This window comes from Mustela putorius, unplaced genomic scaffold, assembly GCF_011764305.1.
Source record: "Mustela putorius furo isolate JIRA1106 unplaced genomic scaffold, ASM1176430v1.1 tig00003845_pilon_pilon_pilon, whole genome shotgun sequence".
Lineage (NCBI taxonomy): Eukaryota > Metazoa > Chordata > Mammalia > Carnivora > Mustelidae > Mustela > Mustela putorius.
Genome location: NW_025421998.1, coordinates 19,301,900 through 19,323,517, shown reverse-complemented (window position 1 = coordinate 19,323,517; position 21,618 = coordinate 19,301,900). Strand labels below are relative to the sequence as shown.

The 21,618-nt window shown below is 43.1% G+C and overlaps 1 protein-coding gene across 11 annotated transcripts in view; it reads right to left on the bottom strand.

Annotated features, from left to right (window-relative positions):
• SRPK2 (SRSF protein kinase 2) overlaps window positions 1-21,618 on the bottom strand; it is a 250,181-nt gene that overhangs the window by 67,195 nt on the left and 161,368 nt on the right. For 10 of the 11 annotated variants that reach the window (XM_004739566.3, XM_045089679.1, XM_045089680.1 and 7 more), the window contains one exon: window positions 12,343-12,494. The exons of the other annotated variant lie outside the window; for it this stretch is intronic. In XM_004739566.3, coding sequence (XP_004739623.2) covers window positions 12,343-12,494 — 152 coding nt within the window. The remainder of the gene's footprint in view (window positions 1-12,342; window positions 12,495-21,618) is intronic. 11 annotated transcript variants of the gene reach the window in all.

Sequence of the window (21,618 nt, the reverse complement as noted above, 5' to 3'; positions counted from 1 at the left end):
GAACTGTAGCTTCTAAAGTGGTAAATTCTATGTAAAGTACCCCCCTTCCATTGTTTGCACTAGCATGGCCAACGGCAGCCGGGAAGCAGGTGAGCCTCCCTCTGCATGTCACCAGAAGAACAACAAGCAGCCTAACATGAGGTCACGATACCTACATCATTCACCTCACTTCATCTCATCTAGCAGGCTTCTTTTTTTTTCTTCTTAACTACTTTATTTATTTATTTGACGGAGAGTGAGCACAAGCATGTGGGGAGAAGCAAAGGGAGAGGGAGAAGCAGGCAGCCAACACGGGGCTCGATCCCAGGACCCTGAGATCACAACCTGAGCCGAAGGCAAAAACTTAACAGACTGAGCCACCCAGGATGCCCCGAAGGAGGCTATTTTATCATCTTACATCACTACAAAAACAAGAAGGGAGAACAGAGAACAATAAGACATTTTCAGAGAGAGAGAGAGCAAGCACGTGACCACATAACTTTGATTACAGTATATTATTATACTTGTTCTATTTTATTATTGTTGTTAATCTTTTTACTGTGCCTGATTTATTTAGAACTTAAACTTCATCACAAGCATGTATGTATAGGAAAAACATATACATAGGGTTTGCCACTCCCTGCAGCTTCAGGCATTCATGCGGGTCCTGGAACATAACCCTAGTGGTTTGGGGTTGGGGGGCTATGTAATCAATACAGAAAACTGTATGAGGGGGGGGGGAAGCAAGTTTTCAAGTACTGCTAGTCAATACCAAATAGAAGGAAAAAGAAAAAGAAAAACCCTTCAACAAAATCTAAAACTGCTTTACTTCATTTCAGTCTTTTCAGTTCTAGGTTAAAACAGGATCTGGTACAGATAAATAGGAAAATCACCCTGCCCAATCCATCCTACCAATTCAGAATATCAATGCTAAGAGGGAGCGAGAGAGGGATCTGGATAAGGAACTCTTAAGAATACAGCTCTTTTTTATACAAGCCTCAAGAGAGAAATAAAAAACACAGGCAACTCTATTGTAAACTTCAAAGTTGCTAAGAGACTAGACTGTAATCGTTCCCACTATGAAAAGGAAATGATAATTATGTGACATGATAAAAGTGTTACCTAACACTAAGGTAGTAATCACAGTTCAGTATACCAATGTATCAAGTGAACACCTTACTTACACAATGTACATCTTACAGAGTGTTGTATGTCAATTATACCTTAGTAAAAATAAATTCAAAAAGAGAGAAAATAAATTATTCTAAAAACTTGTCTCATTACTTGGTTCTGTTTGTAAATGTTTTCAAAATCCTAATTTAGGTCCCAAAAGAATCAAACATGCTTGGGGCCCACTGAGAGAACTGGTAGACAGGCCCAAAGAGCTAGAATGTATCAGTTTGGGGTCAAAGAAGGAAAGTAAAGGAAGTTACGGTCCAGTGAGCTGGTAAGTGGACTGGGAGAGGATGGGACAGAGAAGTGAGCCCTCACATGGCCTGCAGACTCTTCCGAGATCCAGCCTCCTGGGCCCCGTAGTGCAGACAAGCAGGGAGGGGGCTGTGGGGCGACCGCAGGAAGTGTTTGCACAGGGGGGACAGGGAGGAATAGAGTGAGGGCAATGCTGTGCAGACCCCTGCTGGACTAAGTGAAAACAGAGGAGGAATTTGGGCTGCACCACCCGGTCCTGCTCTGGCACCCAGCACAGCAGGGACAGCCCCACAGCATGGCCAGGAGCAATCTCACAGCAGGTACCAGCAGCATTGGGTCAGCGAGAGGCTGAGAGAGGCGAGAGGGAAAGTCCATGGCAGACAGCATGTGGTGGCACTGGCCCCAATCCCATGCCACCCAACTCTGGGGACATGCAGACCCAACGATGGCCAACGATGACAGGTAGGGCAAGAACCACAGACATTGAGAAGACGATTAAGACCCCACAGGGCACCTGGGTGGCTCAGTGGGTTAAGCTTCCACCTTTGGCTCAGGTCATGATCTCACAGCCCTGGGATCAAGCCCTGCATCAGACTCTGCTCAGTGGGGAGCCTGCTTCCCCTCTCTCTCTGCCTACTTGTGATCTCTCCCTCTGACTAAGGAAAAAAAAAAAAATCTTTAAAGAAAAAAAAGACCCCTCTGCACCAAAAAATGGAAAACTCCAGTTACACAACTAACTACGCACAGAGACCAACAGCTGCTGTCTGCCAGTTCCTCGATCCGCTCCATGTCAAGCCGAACCCCAGTTCTGGCTGCTCTCCTACTTCCCTGCCTGCTCTCTCTCTCACCTTGTTCCTTCTCCTCCTACATTCCATGGCCTCTCCCAAAGGCCTGTCAGTGAACAGCCTTACTGCATCTTTTGTATTCACTTAACATCTCTTCCACGATTTGCTTTCCTATCAGATCTGTAGTTCTTGTGCAAGGTTTGGGAAGAGTCACAAGAACCACAGAACCCTGGAGCTGAGGAGTCCCAGAGACCCCCCGCTGACACCAACTGCAATTCTGCAGGTTCCAAAGACAGGCTTGGCTGCAACAGTTAATCCCTAAGAACTCACAGAACTCCCTGAAGGCTGTCATACTCATGATTACATTTTATTACAACATAAGGGCCACAGATGACAGTCAACCCAGGGAAGAGAGGTAAGGCAGGCTTTAGGAGGCTCCCAAATGCAAAGCATCCAGGTGCCCTCTTCTGCGAGCATTACATCATGACTCTAAGGCTTAACCACCTGAGCTACCCAGGTGCCCCAGCAGCGTTGCTTCCTTACTACACCATTTCCTAGAAGCTCTTCTGAGCCCCGGATTCCTATTTCCAGCTGTCTTCTTGATATCTACGCCAGTGTCTTTAAACTAAATGAATAAAGTCAAACTCAAAATTTCCCCAGACCAACTGTGATTTCACTGTTCCTGTTAATAGCTCCAAATCCACTCTTTCCAATAAGGAATTGAGGCAGTTCATAAAACCACGGTAAAAGATACAAAATTAGAAGGAAATTGGGGCAAAGAAAAAATAGCCTTGAAAAAAATAAAATAGAATAATGTTGCAGTGAAGTTAATAGACAGAATACAATGCTGGAAATTCTTGCTCATTTTTTAATAGGAGGGTTGCACATTTGGCTCTGAGTTCTTTAATAGCCAAATAACATCCTAAACAAAGAAGAAATGGCAATCAGATTCAGAATTCAGAGTCCTTTAAAAAAAAAAAAAAGACGTCCAGAATGCACTCTCTTCTTCCAGTCCCACCACACACAGTTCAAAACCCTGTCCTCTATGGTCAGTCTTTTGTCAAAGACAGAGATGCTTCCTCTATGATGCTACTTGCTTTCTGACCCCTCCATTATATGTATCTTCTCTCTCTGAGCATTCAAGATTGACAAATGAATCTTTCTTAAATACAGCCACTGCCCATGCAAAATCTGCAATGGCTTCCCACTCTGTTTCTCTTTTTTAAACATTTTTTTTTCTATTTACAAAAAAACGCATGCTTAGTACAAAAAATCAAGAAAAATTAAGACAAAGCGGTAACACACACACACACACACACACACACACACACACACAAGAAATCCTATAATCCACATTAACTAGGTATGGCAACAATTTTTTAAGTTGAGGTAAAACTGAGACGCCTGTGTGACCCAGTCAGTTAAGTGTCTGCGTTCACCTCAGGTCATGATCCTGGGTTCCTAGGATCAAGTCCCACATTGGGATCTTTGCTCAGTGAGGGGCCTGCTTTTCCCTCTGCCTGTTGATCCCCCTGCTTGTGCACTCGCTCTCTCTTTTTCTGACAAATAAGTAAAAAAATAATAAAAATTTAAAAATGGAGTTAAAATTTACATACAATGAAGTCAAACATCTTATTACATAATTCCCTGATATTTGACAAATGTATACACCTTAATCAACATGAAGAATATTTCTCCAGACTTCCCATTCTTGTTCTCCCAATCACTCTCTTTGTCAGCTATCTAGGTAACCAGTATTTTCTTCTAGTCTGAGACTAGTCTTTTCATTTTTAAAAGTGCCTTTAAATCTGAAAATACTTTTTTATTTTGATGAAATCAAATATATTAATTTTTATTTTGTAGTTAATACATCTTGCATATTCTCTAAGAAATCTTCCCTACTGCAAGTTTGTGAAGATATCTTACTTTAAGCTTTATAATTTTAGCTTTACATTTAAATCTATGATCCATCACAACCTTTCAAAGAGAGCTAAAAAATACCTACACATCTACTGTAAGGTCAGAAACAATCGATGATGTCCACTCTTACCACACTTCTATTCAACCTTCGGCAAGGGAGCAAGGAAGCAAGAAAGAGAAATAAAATACATAAAGAATGTTGAGGAAAACAAGTATCTGCATGACACTCTGGGATATGATAAATGACCCGTGTGCAGAAAATCCCAAGAAATCTACATAGACACAGAACTAATCTGTGTTCCTTCATATCTTACTACCCGGTGTTTTAATTTACTTCATGTACAAATTTCTTTCCCTCATCTTCATCCTCTACATGATGCTCCCAAATTCCTCTTCAACCTAATCTATGCATCAGCCTTTAGCTCACCATGGGCTAGGAAAACAAGAGCCTCCAGCGCTTTCCAGAAACACTGGTTCCAGCCTCCAGGGCTGAATCAGAGAAGTGTCCTGTGCCATCAGTAAAGTCCAATAATTCTCCAGTGGCAAGGCCCCCTTTAACACCTTCTAGGAAGTCTTTTACCTCTAACCAAATACACCAATCCTCTAAAAGCTCTCACCAATCTTCCTTTTCCCTCTTACAATTATTAACCACACAGTAAAGGTAAAAAAGGCTATTTAAGTAATTTCTCGATGTGGCCTCTTCAGTTACTACTCAACAAGCCACACATTATTCTACCAGGTGCCAGGGACGAACTGCAAAGGCAAGAGCAACGAAGGACTGACTGGCTTCTACCTACTCTAGCGGCAAAGTCCCAAGCCCACGAACTCCCGGGGAGTCGGGGCTGCTTTCTAATTCACCTTCCTAGTCCCTGAGGTAAAACATAACACCTGACACAGAGTAAGCCTCAAAGAATTGAACCGTCATGCTAACTAACGCTTAGTGATCCATCCCCCTGTCAGTGGCAACTGGCAGCACCGGCAGGCCTATCAGGTGTCAGGATGTCCTCAGTCTCCACGAAAGAAACGTAATGAGGCCTTCTGTGATTAACTCAGGAGCATCTATGACTTTTCTCACACAGATAAGCAGAGTTTCTTTTTAAGGCTTCAGGTACGCCAAATTAAGCCGAATAATTTTAAAAACATACACAACCACGGTAGGATTAAGGTGTGCACAGCCTTAGTGGTTTATAAGGAAAAGAATTGAATGAATAAAGGTGATCTTTTTTATAACCCTCCCCCCCCCACACCAAAAAAAGGGAAAAAAGCAAACTAAGGATGACACTTCTATAAAATACAAGCTGTATGACACTGGTTTCTAAGGCAACCCTATGTAAGGTGTACTGTGTTCTTATTTTAAGACAAGCTAAAGCTATAATAGTCCCAAGGCACACACTGTAGAAAGACAAGGCCAGTGAGAACATATAACCATCAATGTGAAATATTCAGTTATTAAAATTCAGCCAATCCAAACTTTTCATAGATGGAAAGGCAAGTTGTATGTAAGAAAGTCATCAGACATGTTTATACTGTGTGAATATTTATACTGTTTATCCTACCTTTTGAAGAAATTTCTAAGTTTCAAAAGGAACCAACTGGAAGCTACTCAAACGTGGATAATAAATAAGACCTCTGGAGCATTACGGGTCATTTTAAAAAGATCTAGGGAAGAAACGAAATCTGTATTCTGACTTGTGTCCCCTTCACGGCATGTCAACCTCCTCACTCTTGACAGGCCTTCTGAGACACACGGGAAACATCGGCGTCATCTGTCCATCCACTATAACTTAACACTAGAGACAGTTCCTTCATCCAACCAAAAATACTTATTGCACTGCGGAGAGTACACACGCAGGGGGGCTGACAATACACAGCCCCTGACTACAGGGAATTTTCCAAACTGAGGAGGAGGAGATCACAAATGAACCGAAAAATAACTGTAGAATTACACACCCTGGTGCCAGCTGGGGGCTGGGAGGCTCTGGGACACGCTCTTGTTGGGGGCAGAGGCAGGGGCCTAAGGAAGATGTGACTCAGGGTTTAAAGAAGGCCTTTCTGAGGAAATGACACACGCTTACCAAGTCAGACCACAAAAGTGTTGAAATCGAGGTCTCCAGAAATAATACCCGATGAAAGTGTACAAGTTGCCAACTTACTGAAGAACGATTTAGGCGAGGATCTCCAAGGAGGCAGGGCAGGCAGGATGATCTAATCAAATGATGTTCTGACCGTCACCACTGACCAGTCCCCATAGCAAGCCTGTGCTGAGGGTGGGAGAAACGTTCAGACACAAGGCCGTCCCAAGCCAGTAATTCCCCTCACGCACCTCAGTCACCTACGGTGAAGCGACCAGAAGGCACTTCTCTGTGCTGGCTTTGAGGTGCAGAGGCACCCACGTACCTTAGCGGGGCCTAACGAGGCTCTGAAATACGTAGGGGTGCGGGTCGTCCTCGCTTAAATCCCAGTCCGGGGGTTACAGTCCAGCCCAGGAACATCCAGCGGACACCCCCAGCCATTCTGAGGTCACACTCTGCAGAGCCACCAGCGCCGCAGTCTCCCTGAACGACCAGGTTCCACTCTGGCGAGGAGGCTTTATGTTCAAACTCACGGAGCGTGCGCATGAGGCACAAGGGCCTCCCGGAAGTGTCTGTTCAGTGGCTCGCCCTGTGTCTGACCCTTGTTATCTTCCAGGCTTGGAAGCAGGAATCTGAACAAACTGCCCTGCCTGCTGCTACAGTTCTCGCCTGAGACAACTGACCAGAGGAGACACCAAAACGAGACATGGAGAGAGAGGCCACGTGACATGGAGAGAGAGGCCACGTGACATGGCTCTCTCTCTCCGGAGGCCGGGGCAACAAGCCCGGCACAGTGAGGCAGCGAAGACCCCAAAGGGGCGGCACAAAGGGGACCAGCATGAAAGCACAGGAGGGAACGAATGCAGGAGAACGAAGGAACAAGGGCAGGACGGAGGGAAATAAAATTCACGCTTCTTAAGCACCTTCTATGTACCAGGCAGTATGGCACATACTTGGTGTATTGGTCCCATTTTCATCCTAATAAAATCTTAGGTGGTATGATGTGGTTGTGTGTCATATTACACGGGGAGAGGATATTCCATCACAGATGAAGAAGCTGACGCCTGGAGGGCAAAGAGCCTGACTGAGGCTTCTCTGAGCTGAGAAGCTGGATTCTGGACTCAGACACCAAAGTCCACAGTCCTACTGGGTCTGATGGGAGAATGAAAAATAAAAGGAGTGGGAACAAGCCAGCCGTGAAGACAGAGAATGCACAGCCAAGTAAAAAGGAACAAGGAAGAATGCGTTAGCGATATTAGAACTCTAAACAGTGGCCTTTGGGCTCAGGTAGCTGAGGTTTCCTATGTTTCGAATGGGGAAAGACATGTAAAGAGATGAAAAGGAAGGTTGGTTGGTCATGAATGATCCAGGAGGGCAGAGACCCAGACGCTTAGCACAGCTCCTGTGGGACACTGGGATTCCAGGTGACTGCACACTCCAACCCACGACCTGTTTCCTGAGGTGAACAAACACTTCTTTTGTGAAGAGATAAAACAGGTATTGTGTTTTGTTGTTGACATTTTATTTTACTTTGTGAATACTAAGAAGTGGTTGGTAGGGCAGAGGTTCTCTAGGAATGAAGTCAAAGAAAACAGAAGGGACAGGAAACAGACAAGACACCTCCTCAGACTAAGTAAAACCCACCCCTAAAAACTGCAAAAGCCATCCCTCCCCTTCCCCCTGCCCGAACAATTCAGTCCGCAGTCACGAGACAGGGTGGGGCGACACAGGTATCCGATCACGGGCTAGGCAAGGGCAAAGGGGGGAGATGCCCTCTGAAGCAGAGACAGCGATCCGTGACTCATCACGTACAAGGAAATTAATCAAATAATTAAATGTAATGAGAATAATGAGAGCCTAGCCTCTTACTGTCAAAGAAAGAAAGAAACCCAGAAATACAGAAAGGGAGAAAACTGGGCTGAATCCCCTGGTATTAGAGTGGAATTAGAGCTACCTGATTAAATTCACATATCTTAATAAATACATAAGTAAAAACAGAAATAAGCATAAATATAGAAATATATATAAACATAAAAAAATGTGTCTCCCTAGACCTATGCTAAGAGATCTACAAACACTGATACCCCAGTGATGATAATCACATCCAATGCCCAGATCTTGTTTTCTAAATCCTGTCCTCCCCTAAAAGAGACCAGGGATCCTTGTAGAAAGAGTGGACTCCAGGGCTGGGGTAGGGAAAATACAAGCCTGGAACAGTTTGCTATACTTGAAAGTAAGCAAGTGCTCAAAGAATGACAAGGACATCTAGAAAGGACACAGAATCAACCTGAAAGAACTCCTAATGGCCAAATGTGGGATAAGCCACGAACCCAAACAAATAAGGAGAGGAACTGATTAGAACTCACTGAATAGGGAAGTCCATGAATGAGTCCATGTGACATAGCCAGACAGACAAGACAGGGAGACGGATGGAAGGAATGGAAGACAGGAAGAGAAAGAAAGGAGAGAAAGAAGGAAATATATTTGTTGACAAGAGGGTACTTAAACAGTCTCAAAGAAGTAACCCTCAATAAAATCTGTATTTACGACCAGCGGGAAAAAGTAACTTCACAGAACAGATCATCTGGCAGACACTGTGCTAAACAAAGTGACCACATCAACTCCAATGGTATAAACCAAAACACTGCGCTTCTTGGTAAAATAACGTGCTAAGAGAACACTTCCCAAAGAGCAATACTTTTCTGGATTTTTTTTTTTTAAACGATTTTATTCATTTACTTCACAGAGAGCAAGAGAATACAAGAAGGGGGAGCAGCAGAGGGAGAGAGAGGAGCAGGCTCCCCACTGAGCACAGAGCCCACTGAGCACAGAGCAGAGAGCCGGGCCCCTTGAGCCTAGGACCCCAGGATGATGACCCAAGCCAAAGGCAGATGCCTAACAGAATGAGCCACCCAGGTGCTTCACAACACTTTTCTGATACTCCAAACTAAGAAACATGGGGGTGGGGTGGGGGTGGGGGGACATGGCTGGCTGAGTCAGCAGAGCACGCCTTTCTTACTCGCAGGGCTGTGAGCTGGAGTTCAACCTTGGGTATAGAGATTATTTTAAAAACAAACAAACAAAATCTACAAAATAAAGAAGTTTACCAAATTAAAAAACATTATACAAAATAACTGACCACAATCTTCAAAAATGTCAGTCATGAAAGCCAAGAAAAGATTAAGGAACTATTCCAGATTAAAGAAACAAGTGTTCACAAAGAAAAAAACAAGCCCAACAAGTCATTTGTCCCCCAACAGGTCAAACCAAGACTGAATTATAGTTTCAAACTACCCCAGGAATGTGACCTTTTAGGAGTCAACCAGGAGTTTCCTGATAAGTACAGTGAGGTAATCTGCATGATAAAAATGCTGCCACCTCACTCTCTGCTCTCCGCTCTCCTCATTTGAAGGAAAAAATCCTGGCAGGAAATAATCATTCCTCTTGGTAGTAACTCCAAGACTCACCCTCTTTCCTAGAGAAAGCTCTCTGTCACAACTCCGAGGAGCAACTCCACTTGCTGGATTACAGATGCTGTCCAATTCGTGAAAAGCTTAATAAAGCCAACTAGATCTCCAAATCTATTCAGTTGAATTTTATTTTTTAACACAAGAAAACAAATGTAACATGATTCTGAGAAGAACTGGTTTCACATAAAGGACAATACTGGCAGCTGGCAAAACCTGAACAGAGTCCGAGGAATGTAGGGCAGAACTATTACAATGTTAACTTCTTGATCTTGATGGTTGCATTGTACTTATAAAGAAGAATGTACCTGATTGTGGACAAAATATGCTAAATAACTCAGGGGTGAATAAGCAGCATGTTGGAAATTTAAACTATTCAGGGCTGGAGGGTGGGGGTGGGGCGCAGTTTCTAGTCCCAGACATTCCCAATCATTTTCACAGACTCCTTGAATGCATTTACCTTGGTTATCTTGGACAAAGGGTTCTGATCTACATACAAAATTCACAGAGTAAAGCATCTGGTATGTGTAATACTGACTAGACGCACAAGTAACAGCAAAATCAGGAAAGACAGAGAGAGAGCGAGAGAGAGAAACTTCTCTCTCGCACATGCTTTAGTGAGGCTGACTTTAATACTCTAAGATGTTTAGAGTTCAGTAAATGTTACCTAAAATCAGCCCTGACTGTGAAATCCTTCATTCACAGGCCTGTATTTTGGTCTGAGGTGTCCACTGTGTGGATCTACAGACTGGAAAGGGATAAACAAGAGCACTGGTTACATCTTCCGACCCACACGCTTCAGAGCCAGATGTGAGGCAAAGGGCTCTCATTCTAGCACTGTGGGGCCCTTGTGCTAAAAAGAAATGTTCCTACAGAACCAACCTAATGCTCTGGCCTAAGCAGTAAAATTGAAAGACAACTGTCCGCATCTCCTTTTCAAACAACTTCATTTATGAACCAAGAAATGCAGATTAAGAGGGGGGATACAAAACCTCTTCTTTTCACCTTTCCACAGACTCCTGTTATATTTCATAGCAGATGGCAAAGACCTCTGGGGTCACAATCACTCCTCATAAAAATGCTGAAGATCTACTCCTTTTCCTAAAGAAAACACAGATTCCACGTGTAGAAACCCATTCTTGGAACAATGAGGTCAGAGTGGAAGATTGGTTCTTAAACTTTTACAGCAGAACATAATTTTCTCTTCCTCCTAATAGGTAACTAAAAAGCACAATGTTCTCATAACCAATACATGAATGGCCTGTAATCACGAGGTAAGTGACACTACAAAGCCAGAGAGTCTTTAATGCTTTATGGCCTAAACAGGTATCCATCTTCTACCATCTATTATTATTCTGTACAGAATCTGCTTTACATCTATCTTAATCTGTAGCAAATCAGTGTTTCATCACATGTTCAGAAGCTCAGACTATCAGACTGTGATAATTTTCTATTAGACAGAGTGAAAGTCCAGATGAGTAAGTTAAGTAAAAAAAGGAGTCAAATGGGCACAGCAACTTCCCTTCTCCTGCATTCTCAGAGTCCCATCTACACCAAGTATAGAGTCTGGATCCCACTGTTCTCAATAATCATCATACAATATGCTTGGTGTTTTAAGGAGTTTAACTCTATGTTCTTAATCTTTAGGAAACATCAATACAGCAACACTTTGCTTGAGTAATTTTTTTAGAGATTTTATTTAATTTGTCAGAGACAGAGTATGTGCCCGTGCACACAAGCCGAGGGAGCAGTAGGCAGAGGAAGAAGCAGACTCTCTGCTGACCAGGGAGCCTGATACGGGACCTGATTCCAGGACCCCGGGATCATGACCTGAGCCAAAGGCAGACGCTTAACTGACTGAGCCACCCAGGCGCCCCTCACTTGAGTAATTTCTGTGTCTTCTGCAAAATCACAGCTAAAAATATAATCCACTATGTCACACAATGGTAGAACCCACAGAATGTCTTTTTCATTGAGCACAATGCCAGGAAAATGCCTGTTTCTGTAAACAAATGAACAGGCTTTCTTTCCACAGACAATGAATACTATGTAATTCAATGCTATACAGAGAAAGGGCTGGTTCCTTGTTAGTCTTAGCAGCCTGAAACGTGAAGTCAAAAGTCTTGCACAAGAGTTAAACTGGCCCCCTCAGGAGCCTGGTAACTTCAAGTCTCTATGTTCTTCCTAGATGGCTTATTCCGTTTTTATCTTTAATTGTTGCTTAATACTATCTTTAATTCTATTAGTAGATTTAAATCCTCTGGTAAGTACTCAGTGTGAATGTACGTATGTATATATTTTCTATCGGATACAGTTTTCCTTCTGATGTTTCTTACATTCTGGGGTATCATTCTATATTCAATGACCCAGAAATTAAAAATGATATTGACACCAAGAGGTTAATTTAATAAAGACCAAGCGTCGGGGGCGCCTGGGTGGCTCAGTGGGTTAAGCCACTGCCTTCAGCTCAGGTCATGATCTCAGGGTCCTGGGATCGAGGCCCGCATCGGGCTCTCTGCTCAGCAGGGAGCCTGCTTCCTTCTCTCTCTCTCTGCCTGCCTCTCTGCCTACTTGTGATCTCTCTCTGTCAAATAAATAAATAAAATCTTTAAAAAAATAAAAAATAAAAAAAATAAAGACCAAGCGATCAGCCTCATTCGCTCGGCCTGACAAACCCCACGAGCATATCACCTTTGCAGTAGTCGGCAGGGTCCTCCTGCTCCTCATCGTCGGATCCTAGGATCTCCTCCTCCGGCTCTGGGGGTGTGGGGTCCGGCAGGGGCGGGGGGGGCGGCGGGGGGGGCGGTGGAGGAACTAAGGGAGCTTTCTGCTGAGGCTCCGGCCTGAAACAGTGGAAGGAAAATTCCTGTTTACTTAGTAGTCAATCTTGCATGATGGACACATATGAGCGTTTCTTAATACAAGACAAAAAATAAAACACACTAAGAAGAGTTGATTAACGTCACTTTGTCATTCTAGCTGAATTCAAGTAATGTTTCAACAAACAGGTCAGGAGGAAAGATTATACTTTACAGACATATTTTCACTCAAAGATTTAGTATTTCTTAAGTCCTGACAAGATTATAAAATATAAGCGAAAGAGAAAGAGTATTCACCCTTACCCCCCACGATACACAGCCTTATTAGTAAGAACACATCCCACAGAGATTATTAAAACACAGATGAAAGCAGCCCTGAACGTAAAAAAGGGCTTAGTTTCCATTATTTAAAAATGAAATCCTATAGAAATAGTAAGAATATGGTTAGGTTTCCTGGATGCTTCTAAAAGCTAATTAATACACACTGTAGCTGATGTACAGTCATTTTCATCACAGAATTCACAGTTATTGATCAACCTTGCTTATCAAGAACACTGTCCCCAAACTGGAAATTAAACAAAGAAAATACCCATTGTCAAACATAGATACTGTCCATATATTAATGCCAGGTTTGCAAGGTTTGCAAAGTGGTCATTTCTAATTATCATATAAAGGCTCAATCATGATTAATTATGCTCTTTTACAAAAGTTAAGAAAACCTGTAAAGAAAAAACATTTTTAAGCTTGAGAGATTACATATATAAACCTTCTTTCAGGAATCTAAAAACTCAAGAGCATACTGAATATATTTGCTTAAATAAATAATGCATTCATAATGCAATCCTACAAAATCAAGCTTTCACTTACTATAAAATGTAACTGCTATTTCTAACCATGTCCTTCTGAAACTTGAACCTAAGGTCACAACACAGGCATAGAACCACATCTCTCCCTTCAACTAAGACAAGCTGCCCCAGCAATGGAACCACCACTGCCCTCCCTGAGCTGACCAGAGCTGCGTGGGTAGGAAATGGGGATGTGCGGATACCCTGCAGAAGGTATCTGCGTTTCCCAGAGAGAGTTTCAGTAGGTGAGCAGGGGGTCTCTAGTCTGGGAGCCAGGGGAATCCCACAAGCCCTAATGTGGGAGACCAGTGCTCGGCTTTGGCCTGCCCAGTATTCATGGCTCCCCTTCTAAAAACACCCTTCAAGACATCACTACTCTCTGCACAGTGGAAGGCAGCTTCCAGATGTGCTCTCTTCCTGGTGGTACAGGTGAGGGCACAGACAGCTAGAGGTCACCTGAGAGCCCTGGTGCCTTCGGATCAGCAGTCACAGGGCGCAAGTTCATCTGCAGCTGCTGGTACGAGGCAGGGCCAGCAGAGCTGCCCTGACCAGTGACCCCTTCTAAGCTGGACCTCTAAATTCTTGCCACATCTAAGATAGCATTTACTATATTGCCTTAAGCCTAAGTTAGCTACAGTTCATTTATGTGGTTCGTCCCCAACACTCACATTGTCACAAGCAACAAAGGGGGGGCCAAGGGTCGAAGGCAGCAGAAACACTAGCAGTCACCAGGAAGAGGCAGCATTTGCAGTCACCAGCGAACGCTGGCAATCAGGACCACCTTCGGCAGAACTAACGAATGCTTATGAGCTGAAAATGACTTGTATTGAGGGGCGCCTGGGTGGCTCAGTGGGTTAAAGCCTCTGCCTTCGGCTCGGGTCATGATCCCAGGGTCCTGGGATCGAGCCCCGCATCGGGCTGTCCGCTCCGCGGATAGCCTGCTTCCTCCTCTCTCTCTTTCTACCTGCCTCTCTGCCTACTTGTGATCTCTGTCAAATAAATTTAAAAAAAAAAAAATGACTTGTATTGATTTCTACTTGCTAGAATTTATGAAGACTCAAAGTTACAGCCCTCTGGGTGACAAACATTAGGAGCGTGGTGGTGATCATATTCTGAGTTAACCAACTGCTCATGATGAAGCCCTGGAAGGGAAGAGTCACAACCAAACACCCACATCACTGCCAGAATACGTCCAAAAATACATCCAACAGACCTTATGCAAGTGTGATCATCTTTCTGGCAGCCTTGCAGATGCTCCTTCTCTTGTTAACATATGTGCTCTTACTGCAAGTGGAATGTACTGGACAGAAAAGAGGTCCGAGGAGGGGGAGGCAGGGGAGGACTGCACCCATCCCACGGCTTCTCCGGAGGGAAGAGAAGGTTAGCAAGATGAATGGTCTCATGCGACCCATTCATTCTTCAGGGCCGTGAGCAGAATCTACCCAGCTGACAAGTCTGCTCAGTCAGAAACACTTTGAAAGTTAGCTATTTCTTCCTTAGAAATTTTATATGAATAAACGAGGAGATTCTCCAAATTCAAAAGAAAATGCGTTCTATTCCCTATAGAAACTAGGGAACAGAAATGAAAAGAACAGAACTGGAGGATCTTGTTTTACGATTTCTTACATTTGGGCCGGGTAGCAGGGGCTGTTTTGTCCCCGGCAGGATGTTATCAGCATCCCTGGCCTCAAGCCGCTGACGTCAGTAACATCCTATCCCCCACCCCCAGGTGCGACCATCAAAACTGGGTCCAGCCGTGGATAACACCCCTGGGGACAAAGCCATGCCCATTAGGGATCCACTGCTCTCACAATATTTTCTGGTTTTAGCTTCATCTCTGTGGAATAGATTGTATCTGTGTTAAGAGAAAAGAAATTCTAATTTGCATGGGCTCATTTTCTCTCCTTTGAGAGGTTCAAATACCTTCATCACAATGAGTTTCTTATTCTTCACCCATCTGGTGAGATGCCCACATTGCTTAACAAAATTCTCGGACCCTCTGGTCTCAATGAATAGGCACCTCCCACCCCTCCAGTGAGGACCACATCAACAGGCAGGCAGAAATCTCACCCAAAGCCAGTCAGTTCTATCAGGTTAAAGGGATGAGTCGGGGTGCCTTGAAGTATAAAGAAAGCTGAAAAATGCTGATGTAACATTCCAACCAGCTATCATACCGAAGGATCTAGGGCTATGCTGCCTAAATCAGCAGCCACTGGCCACATGCAGGTACTTGAAATGTGACTAATCCAAATCAAGGTACGTGTAAAACTACACGTTGGATTTCCAAGATTTCATACAAAAAATGTAAAATATCTTATTAATTATTATTATTATTATTTATTACATTGTTAAAACAATAATGTTTGGGATATAATGAAATATATTATTAAAATTAAATTCACCTGATCCTTTTTGCTTTTTTTTAATGTGACTACTAGAACAGTTTGAACTACAAATGAGACCAGCACTACGCTAGACCCTTCAGATCACCAACCCCACAGGAGAGATTCCTGGACACCCAATAACTGGATTTTTCTTTTCCCTTCTTTTCTTTTCTTTTTTAAGATTTTATTTATTTATTTGGAAGAGAGAGAATGAGTAGGAGGAGCAGCAGAGGGAGAAACAGATTCCCCGAGGAGCAGGGAGCCTGATGTGGGACTTGATTCCAGGACACTAGGATTTTGACCCAAGTGAAGGCAGGCGCTTAACTGACTGAGCCACCCAGGTGCCCTGTGATTTTTTTTTTTTTAAGGCTTCTCCCAGGAACGCCTGGGTGGCTCAGTTGGTTAAGCGGCTACCTTTGGCTCAAGTCATGATCCCAGCAGTCCAGGGATCGAGGGCTCCTTGCTCAGCAGGGAGCCTGCTTCTCCCTCTGCCTCTGCCTGTGCCTGTGCTCACTCTCTCTGACAAATAAATAAAATCTTTTTAGAAAAAAAAAAAGGCTTCTCCTAGTAACCTGCCTCACATCAATTATCACTAACTATTAAATCACTCAACTCAGCATAGGAAGGCTCAGAACAATGTTATAGTCCCAATCATTCTCTTTTTCATCCCATCCATCCTAGTTACTGCTTCCACACAGGAGAAGCCCTGGTAAATCTGCTGTAGGGCAGCTGTGTGGACCAGGCCACACCATCTTTAAGGCTGGCTTCTTCACATGGTTTCTCATGGCTTCTACAGCAGCTGTTTCTATCACCAAATATATACTCATGAAATTTATCAACAGATTTAAAAAAATATCTTTTCATCAGTCCTGTTGAAAACCATCAAGAAGTTATTTCATATAAGAATTACTAGAAGCACTTAAGAAGCCATGCAGGGAACTCATAAATATTTTCGCCAAGGAGGCCCACACAATTAAATGGTGAAAGAATGCTCCTTCCAAAAAAAATGGTAATGGGAAAATTGGTCATCTGTATGAAATGGGGGGAAAAAAAAGCTGTAACTTTACCTCACACAAACATAAATATTAATTTGAAATGGATCAAAGACTTTTTTTAAAGAGATTTTATTTATTTATTTCACAGAGAGACAGAGAGAGAGGGAACACAAGCAGGGGAAGGGGCAGAGGGAGAGGGAGAAGCAGACTTCCCGCTGAGCAAGGAGCCCGATGTAAGGCTATGGGAGGCTTGATCCCAGGATCCTGAGATCATGACCGGAACCAAAGGCAGAAGCCTGACTGCCTTCATTACTCTAGAGCTACGCAACATTTCTTAAATATGACACTAAAAGCATATGCAATAAAAGAAAAAAGATAAAGTGGACTTGATTAAAATTCAGAACTTTTGTGTTTCAAAGGGCAATCAAAAAAGTAAAACCAGTCTACAGAAAGGATGAACATACCTGCAAATCATACAAGATAAGGGTATTATATGTCTAGAATATAAAAAGAACTCGAGGGCACCTGAGTGGCTCAGTCGGTTGAGCATCTGCCTTCAGCTCGGGTCATGATCCCAGGGTCCTGGGATTGAGCCCCGTATCGGGCTCCTTGTTCAGCGAGGAGACTGCTTCTCTCTCTCCCTCTGCTTACCACTCCCCCTGCTTGTGCTCTCTCTGTCAAGTAAATGAATAAAATCTTTAAAAAGTAAAAATAAACAAAATAAAAGAAAAAGAACTTGGGGCAGGTGGGTGGCACACTTGCTTGAGCCAACAACTTTTGGTTTTAGCTTAGGTCATAATCTCAGTGTCATGGGATCGGGTGCTTCCCTCTCCCCCTCCTCCTGAGCTCATATGTGTGTGTACACACATGTGCTCTCTCTCAAATAAATACATCTTTAAAAATTGTTAAAAATAGGGGGCACCTGGGTGGCTTAGTGGTTAAAGTCTCTGCCTTCGGCTCAGGTCATGATCCCGGAATCAAGCCCCACATCGGGATCTCTTCTCGGTGGGGAGCCTGCTTCCCCTTCTCTCTCTGCCTGCCTCTCTGCCTACTTGTGATCTTTCTCTCTCTCTCTCTCTGTGTCAAAAAAATAAATAAAATCTTTTTAAAAAATAAGTAAATAAATGTTAAAAACAAAAATAAAAAGAACTCTTACAACTTGACAATAAAAAGGCAAACCCAACTTAAAAAAGGAAAAAGATTAGAAGAGATAGTTTCCAAAGATGACCTGTAAGTGACCAATAATCACATGAAAGGTGCTCAACATCACTAGCTGTCTGGGAAATGAAAAATCAAAATCACAATGAGATACCACTTCACACCCATTAGGATGGGTATAATTTAAAAACAAACAAAACACAACACAACACACAATAACAAGTATTGGGGAGCCTAAAGAAATTAGAACCCTGAATTTGCAGCACGACTGTTACACGGCCCAGCTGCTCTGCAGCTGGGCAGCTCCCAAGAAGGTTGACTTCAGACTTCTCATAAAACCCAACAATTCCACTTCCAGGTACATACCCAAAAGAAATGAAAACATATGTCCCCACGTAGTCTTGTGTGAAAATATTCATAGCAGCATTATTCATAATAGACAAAAAATGTGCACTGACTGATAAATGAATAAATAAAATGTGATATTATTAAGCAATAAAAAGAAATGCAGGGGCGCCTGGGTGGCTCAGTGGGTTAAAGCCTCCGCCTTTGGCTCAGGTCATGATCCCAGGGTCCTGGGATTGAGCCCCCAGTCGGGGGTCTCTGCTCAGCAGGGAGCTTGCTCCCCGCCCCATCCCCCACTCTGCCTGCCTCTCTGCCTACTTGTGATCTCTCTCTGTCAAATAAATATATAAAAATCTTAAAAAAAAAAAAAAAAAAAGAAAAGAAAAGGAAATGCAGTACTGACATATGCTACCACATGGGTGACCCCTGAAAACATTATGCTAAGTGAAAAATACCAGGCACCAAAGACTACGGTGTAGGATTCTATTTGACATGAACATGTCCAGATGAGGCAAATGTACAGAGAACAGAGTCAATCAGTGGTTGCTGAGGGCTGGCGGCAGAGAAAAGAGAAAAGGAACGGGAATGGGATTAACTGTTCACATGTACCGAGCAATTTCAAAAAGCTGGGTTTTTTTAAAGGAAAAAAATGCACATGCCACACACACATACACACACACACACCAGTATCTTATAATGTCCACTTTAGAAAGGATAGGCCTACAAGAAAAATTAGAGATACCTACATTTAGATTTAGAAAATCTGTACACATGGTCTCCTTCACAACTGCCCCAGCCACATTACAGCAGAAAGAAGTATGCAGTTCTGTAAATTAATTTAAAGAACATGTTCTCATATAACATAAACAAGGTACCACCCTCAGCAACTAGAATTAAAAAATTTAGAAACGAAATTCCAACTTGCCATTTTATTTTTCACAAAGGATTACATATTCATTTTTCCCTACAAAGGACACCTAAATATTCTCACTACTCCAAATAGGATGAGCAAAAAATGCCATTTAAAGAACAAGCGGTTTTCCTTAAATATTATAATACTGAGATGATTTTACCATGCTTATCTACTGCCTATTGTATTTTTCAGGTACATTGGCTCTACCACACCAGGGAGGAAACTCGAACCCTAGCTAAAGGCATGCATCATCGGCCCCACACTGTCATGGCAACCGGAGTCCCGACTTCCTTCCAGCTGCTATTTCTTCTGAGCAGAGAAAAGGACAAATAAACTTCACTTTTGGCAGAAAAACGGCCTTTCCTTTATTATCAATGTAAATGGCAACTAACACTAGTTTAAGAAATTAATTCATTCGTTTCATCTTTAGCCAAAATATACTTTAAAAAAGAAGTTCAAAATGAACTTCTAGAACATTCACATAAAGCCAAATTTTGTTTTCTTTCCCCCTATGTCCATCACCTAATCTAAAACTCCCTCCCTCCCTCCAACTCCCCATTCTTGATGGCAAATTGTCAGCCAGAGGAATAAGCAATCTGCCATTTCTGCTTAAGGACAGAACTAATCAATATATACTTTCTCTCAAAATAGCTTATCCAAAAAGCCTTCCTGTAACACTGGGGTAAAGCCTCACAGCTAAGGAGAAAAAAAAAAAACCCGTAATGAGTTCATGTGTTCTTCCCTAATGAAAAAACTTCCGAACTTTGGGAAAATCAAACATTAATGGTAAGTGTCTGTTGTGGTAGACCAACTTCTAAAACTGAGCCCCAGTGACCCTCACCCTTACAGAATTCCCTGTTCCTCTGAATGTGGGTAGATCTTGTGAACAAGATACCACTCTTACCACGATATTATGCTACTCGGCAACAGGGCAGCTATGCTGGGGTGGGCTTGACCTAATTACATGAGCCTTTTAAAAGGAGAGGGTTTTCTCTGGCTGGTCACAGAAGTCAGAGAGTCAGAGAGTGCTGCAGCTGGCAGAGGAGAAAGCAAACAACCATGCTGTGAACTGCCCATCAGGGCCACAGAGCAAGGAATTTCCAGCGACCTCTGGGAGTGAGCACAGTGCCCAAGCCAACGGCTAGGACTAACAAGGACTTCAATGCAAGGAAATGAGTTCTGCCAGTGACCAGTCATCTTGGAAGAGTGCTCTGAGCCCCAACAGAGAACCGCAGTCTTGGCCAACAGCTTGATCTCCAGTCATGAGAATCCAGTCAGGCTGTGCAGCCCTAATTTCTGACCTACAGAATGATGAGCTAATAAATGGGTATTGTTTTAAGCTGCTAAGTGTGTGGTAATTTGTTACACAGCAATAGAAAATGAATACAGCTGGCCAAGTAAGTTCTCAGTAAGTAATTGAGCAGTTCATGTTAATTTATCAGATTTTGGCCTCAACTGAGGTCCAGATTTTTTTTAGGTAATTAAAATGGCCAGAGGAATTAAGAAGCTGGATATTCAAGAATGGAAGCCAATTCTTCTTTGGGCATAGGCAGGTTAAACAAACAAACAAACAAACAAAAAAACAAAAACCAAAAACGTATGCCCCAAATTCTAACAGAAATAATCATAATTCAAAGCTAGAACATTTAGACCTTATTTTCCAAGACTACATTGTTTTCTAGAATATGGAACACAGCCAACTAAAAGTTGGTGACAAAGTAAACAGATCTGCCTCCCCACTTAACATTTTAGACAAGAAAGGAGTTAACTGTTTGATCACCTAACAACAGATATATGACAGGGCTACACACTTCTTAAGCCACCGGTACTGTGAATATTTTATAAAACATTAGTGGGACCTGGGAGAAATATTACTACTGAAGTTGAAAAAGACTAACAGAAAAAATGTACGCCAGAGTTAAGAGGGGTGTAAGAAAACATCCACCGATCCCACACACAGTCAGAAGAGTATCTACCATAACCCAGCAAAAGCTTCCCAGGAGCCCAGCACTGAGGGACGCAGTCTAGCAAGGAGAGAAATGCAGGTCAACAGGGATACATGAACACAAGCAGTGCTTCCCAGTTATCGTCAGGGAGGGGGAGATGGCAGAAACACCTACATGCTGGGACTGACTAGAACAAGGCGTGAAGGGTCGGGGCAACAGACAGATGGAGGCCCCAGTCCTGGACACAAGGTGACCAGAAGCAAAAAGGCCTAAAAGAGCCTTTGGAGTGCCAAGGCCAGAGACAGGCAAGAGGTTCTGCTGTCATCAGCTCATGGAGGAATGACCCACAGCACCGTTCTAAGCAGTCTGGGCTCTATCCTTACAGCAAGCAGGAGCCACTGAAATGTAAGAGATTTGTTTTCTGCCAAGAACATACGGAACTGGTATGTGGAATGGGTAGAAAGGATAAAAGCCAGAAGCAAGGAAACTGGTGAGGAGCCCAGGGAAGAGAGGATAAAGCCATGAATTCAGAACTTGGTAATTCAGTTGGTGGAGGTGGGTC